The sequence below is a fragment of the Papaver somniferum genome, chromosome 1, assembly GCF_003573695.1.
Source record: "Papaver somniferum cultivar HN1 chromosome 1, ASM357369v1, whole genome shotgun sequence".
Lineage (NCBI taxonomy): Eukaryota > Viridiplantae > Streptophyta > Magnoliopsida > Ranunculales > Papaveraceae > Papaver > Papaver somniferum.
The window spans coordinates 76,467,565-76,472,490 of record NC_039358.1 but is presented as its reverse complement, the minus strand read 5'-3'; the positions used below and the strand labels follow the sequence as shown (position 1 = coordinate 76,472,490).

Sequence of the window (4,926 nt, the reverse complement as noted above, 5' to 3'; positions counted from 1 at the left end):
GAGTTATTTATCACTATACAATTTTGGTCGCAGAGAAAATAAACTTAGTGTCCTGTGCTTGCCGGATAAAATATACTCCACTTGGTTTGTTTTTAAATAAACTCAATCCTTGAGCATGTTAGTTATTTGCCTCAAGAGCTGTATTAATTGCGCAATGATTCTGCTCTAAAATAGTTTTAGAACATCCGAGCAAATCCAAATTCAATCAGATTTCTGTCCAGAATAGATAACCAGAAAATCCTTTAATGGCCAAAACAGAATGTCAGGCATTCATGCTTATATACCATGTACCCACCCAGTTTATAGACATGATGACCTCCCGTGAGTGCCCTCTTGCTTTTACTCTCTCGTACCTGCTTGGCAGTTGGCTAATTTTGTCCACTTATTATCTCACTGTACGTCTCTACCAACGGTTGGTAAATGGAATCACCACTGAAGCTCATTCATTCATGTCTGTATGTAAATGGAAACCTGAATTATCCAGTTACCATCATATTACCACTTGCCCACTTGGTTAAAAGATGTGTATTTGTTTGTTTTTTACAAAGGTCGGAGGAGAAGGAACATTTTGGCCGATAAACAAAAAGAAAAAGCTAGTACAGTACATTTTGATGATTAAAGCAGCCTCAAAAGATGATTAACACTTGGTAATTAAAGAAGTAATGAAAATTTTCAATAATAATTCCTCTTGCTAATACACATAATAATAATAATAATAGAATTACTACTCCAAATAAGGGAAAAACACTTTTAACAAGCAGAAAAAAATAAAGATAAATGAACTTCTTTTACACAAAAAAGAGACAAACTGATAGATTCAAAGCAAATCAGAGAGACACTCCCTTTTTCTTCTTCATTTTTTTAATTAATTCATTCATAATCCTGGTGCAAATCAAATTTAGTTAGATGGGTTGCTCCTGAATGATCCCAAAGCCTTAATTGCTGCTGCTCTAAGGACATATTGATGGTAGGCAGCTGCTGCTAGTGCTCCCACAAATGGTCCAACCCAGAATACCCACTGGTCATCCCAGATTTTCTCCTTGTTGTAGATAACAGCAGCACCAAAACTTCTAGCTGGGTTAATTCCAGTTCCAGTAATGGGGATGGTCGCCAAATGTACCATGAACACAGCAAATCCGATAGGTAGAGGAGCCAACACCTGTTATTAACACCATTCAAAAAGTAATTACGGTTAGTACTGAATATTCTAATGAGTACCATTAATGAGTAGATTAAAGTAAAGTAAAGAAGATTTTGAGCTAGATTTTTAGGAACTTACAGGAATGTGAGAGTCACGTGCACTTCTCTTAGGGTCGGTAGCTGAGAAAACTGTGTAAACAAGAACAAAAGTTCCAATAATCTCAGCACCAAGAGCTGCACCTTTAGAGTAACCTGGTGCAATTGAGTTAGCACCACCTCCTTGAGCAACGTAGTCATGCTTCATGAATGCTTTCACTAACCCAACTCCACAGATGGCTCCCAAACATTGAGCTATCATGTAGAAAACAGCTCTCAACAATGAGACTTTACGAGCTAAGAACAAACCAAATGTCACTGCTGGGTTGATGTGTCCTCCTACAAAAACACACCAAACAGAGTTAATTAATCAGTTTCACTACAAACAAGGCACAGAAGAATGGAAGAAGAAAAATCAGTGAGAGAAGGGAAAGAAAGAGTACCTGAGATACCAGCTGTGCAGTAAACAAGAACAAAGATCATACCACCAAAAGCCCAAGCAATACCCAAAAGGCCAACACCAGCACATTCAACAGTTTGTTTCTTGTGACCAATAACTGTAGCAACAGTAACGTAAAGGAAGAGAAGAGTTGCAATGAACTCAGCAATCAAAGCTCTGTAAAATGACCAGAGTTTAAGTTCACCCATGTCAAACAATGGTGCTGGTGGTGGATCTACATAGTCTCTTCCACTATGATGAACTCCTTCTTCGTGATGAGCCACATCTTTCGTCATCTCTCAGTAACCAAACCCTAATTTTTCAAATCTCTCTACTGTGTTTGTGTTACTGAGCTCTCTGCTCTCAGTTGCTGTGAACACTGAATTAGCAAGTAGTGGGTAGATGAGGAGAGAAAAGGAGAATTTATGGATGAGTACAAAGGGGTATCTTCGGAAATAAGTAAAGTATTATTAAACAAATGTATGATGAAGTGAGAGAGAGATAAAGACAAGCAAGTTCTATAGACTCTGGTAGGCCCAGTTACAGCGAGACCATGTGATTATAGCTGGAGAGAAGATTTGGGTTTGGTTGAACCCGGAAATGCTCTGCCCCACCACCACCGTGGCGCCACTATTGTTCAGCGTCAGCCTGGCATACGACTACTCTACCACCCAATTTTTTTTGGTCCATCTTTAACGGTCATTTCTTTTATCTCTCGGAGGGGAGTGTATTTACGGAAGATGCCCTTAATATTCGGTTATACCTAAAATATCCTTACTGGCTAGTTTTTTAGATTTGTTATTTATTGTGTTTTCGTCGAGAATAGCGGCCCGTTATCTGTTTTCTTTTTCTCTTCTTTAATATTCTTTTTTGACGCAAAAGCCTCCTTATCCACTGCAATTGATGTACAAGTGCAGAACTCTCTAGAATGCGATCATCATCGTCTTAGCCTAATTGCTGCCCAAAGTAGGAACCGTCCATGAAAACAAAATTCATGTTTGTTTAATCCATGCACCTACGGGAGTTGATAACTCTCCGTGAAATTTGGCAATCTCATTTAACTACCTAGCTAGGCACATAATATTCCGACTTTAAAGTTGTAATCCAGAATCGAGCAATTACATGAGAGCTTTTTTTCACTTCTTACACATGAATTCCAGATGAGTTAGCTATATGACTATCTATGTTGGTTTCCGTCGGTAATAACTTATTGTAGCGTGGATTCATACAAATCATACTCTCGACTGTAGTAAGTAATTTTCATGCGGCAAAATAGTGTCATTCTTTCCTTCTTTGCTAACTTATTCTCTTTATGTTGCAATCACACTGCATCATTCTTTCCTTGGTAATAACTTGTTCATTTTACGTCCTGTCATGGTACTATTATCATTCTTTGTCGATAATTTGTGTGGACGGCACCACATTTAGCGATTCTTTTCTGCTTTCCAACCCCTAAATGTCCGTTGCATCCAAGATTAATCTGCAGTGAAAATTTGAGTTACACAGATAAGGTAACAGCGGCATGCCGCATGGCGAGCAGGAGAGGTCTGTTTAAACACTTTTGTGCATGTGGTCCTGTAATGGAAAGACAACCCATTTTAGATAAAGACCCATGTACGCATGGAGTGTTTCATTTAAATCATCAAATCAAGACACATTTAATAAATAAAGGAATAAAATTTGTTGGTGAGTCCACTTCATCTTAGCTCCCATTACCAAACACTTCCGACTCTGCACTCAAAAAGACGTTGTTTTAATGAAACCTCCCCCAAAAGGATAGCAACGACATGTCATAAATGGAAGATATAGTTTCATTCGTGGAAAATGTTCATAAAAACGGTGATAATAAACTATTCCTCCATCATATGTGCGTCTGATGTGTCCATGTGGGAACTTGCATAATTTTGAGTCCAAGATTAGTAAGAACTAGGCTGTAAGAATAGTTGCAAAGATTGGCCGTATCAAGGATGAAATCCTTTCTGAATAAGCATAAGGTTGGCCGCAAGTGACAAATAATGGACCGTTGAACATGAAGCACATGCAATTGAGTTGTTTTGGTACCTAGCTGTCTGTATCCCACCAATTATCATATTCCCTACAAAAACATTGTTTTGTTGTATGAAACTCCAATTATTTTTTAAAATCGACATACTTAAGTAAACGTGTAATAAACAAGGACCAAGGAGTAACCAGTAACACTCACCCGAAGGGCCGCTGAGGCAGACGCTTCTAATCATGAACATTGAATTAGCTGTTCTGCTTAGTTGTCCTAAAGTTAAAAAACAATGAAATGTAACCTTGAAGATCATTCACGATTTGATGTTTCTCTTAAATGAGACACTACATGTTGATGAATCCTTTTTCTTTTCATTTTTTTGTACCACTAAAAATCTTGCCCGCTTTGATTTTTTTTCCTCTCGATGAGACAACAAAGGCAAAGTTGATATCCTAGGCTACTACTAGGTAAAAACTCATAACCTGGCTAGTCGCGTTGCATCTGCGGTTCTGTGGGAAAGTTCTAGACAAAGGGATCGAGAACCTTCATCCTTTTTATAAAATGGTCATAAAGAAATAAGGATATGACAATTTTGTACACCAAAGATGCTCTGGTTGTTCCCCCACTTCCCATTAATTAATGACTAATTTTTAAAAGGTCAACCTGGCCTTATTAGCTTTAAAAACAAAATAATTTAATATCTTAAAGAAAATCATAGGAAAGGGCTTCAATAATAATCATTGATTTGCTAGCAAAGTAGTACGTACACCTCGTGGAAAAGGAAAACTGCGTGTGATAAGGCGTTGGCATACAATAGAATAACAACAAGTACAACTCATTTGATTTTCAATGAATAAAATAATCTGGGATTAATTAACTTAATCAAAATTATGAGTTGGTAGATACTAGTTTATAATATTATTTAAAGTTTGCAGTTTGAAGTTTGCAAGCCTACGCCAAAAGGAAAATGAAATAGAAAAGAAATTCCAGGATCCTTGTGCAGCGGTAGTAAGGGGTGAGCATGATAGGTCCAGTTTTCGCCTTGTCGGCAATCAACCCAATGTACGATGGATTTTAATTTTGATGCTCGCATCTGAACTATCATCCAACATTCGATGGTTCGGGTGCAGATGATCCAATTAATGATTGATATTAAAAATTAAAATAAGATGAAATTTAAAAAAAAAAAGACTTACGATCCCATTGCCGTTACCATGATTTCAAATATTAACTCAACACTTGCAATCTTTATTAT

The 4,926-nt window shown here is 37.4% G+C and overlaps 1 protein-coding gene across 1 annotated transcript; it reads right to left on the bottom strand.

The window, feature by feature from the left end:
* Positions 1-651: 651 nt before the first annotated feature.
* LOC113291207 (aquaporin PIP2-7) lies at positions 652-2,079 on the bottom strand. Its single transcript, XM_026540768.1, has 3 exons — positions 1,680-2,079; positions 1,280-1,575; positions 652-1,159 (listed from the first exon to the last, which is right to left on the bottom strand). Exons 1-3 carry the CDS (start codon positions 1,969-1,971, stop codon positions 899-901), a joined length of 849 nt encoding a protein of 282 aa, XP_026396553.1. The 5' UTR covers positions 1,972-2,079; the 3' UTR covers positions 652-898.
* Between the last annotated feature and the right edge of the window lie 2,847 nt (positions 2,080-4,926).

Excerpts from the sequence above, each read along its gene's own strand:
- LOC113291207 (XM_026540768.1), bottom strand. The coding sequence starts at position 1,971 with ATGACGAAAGATGTGGCTCATCACGAAGAAGGAGTTCATCATAGTGGA. Across the intron at positions 1,576-1,679 it reads CTGCACAGCTGGTATCTCAG|GAGGACACATCAACCCAGCA; the intron begins GTACTCTTTCTT and ends GTGTTTTTGTAG. Across the intron at positions 1,160-1,279 it reads CACGTGACTCTCACATTCCT|GTGTTGGCTCCTCTACCTAT; the intron begins GTAAGTTCCTAA and ends TGTTAATAACAG.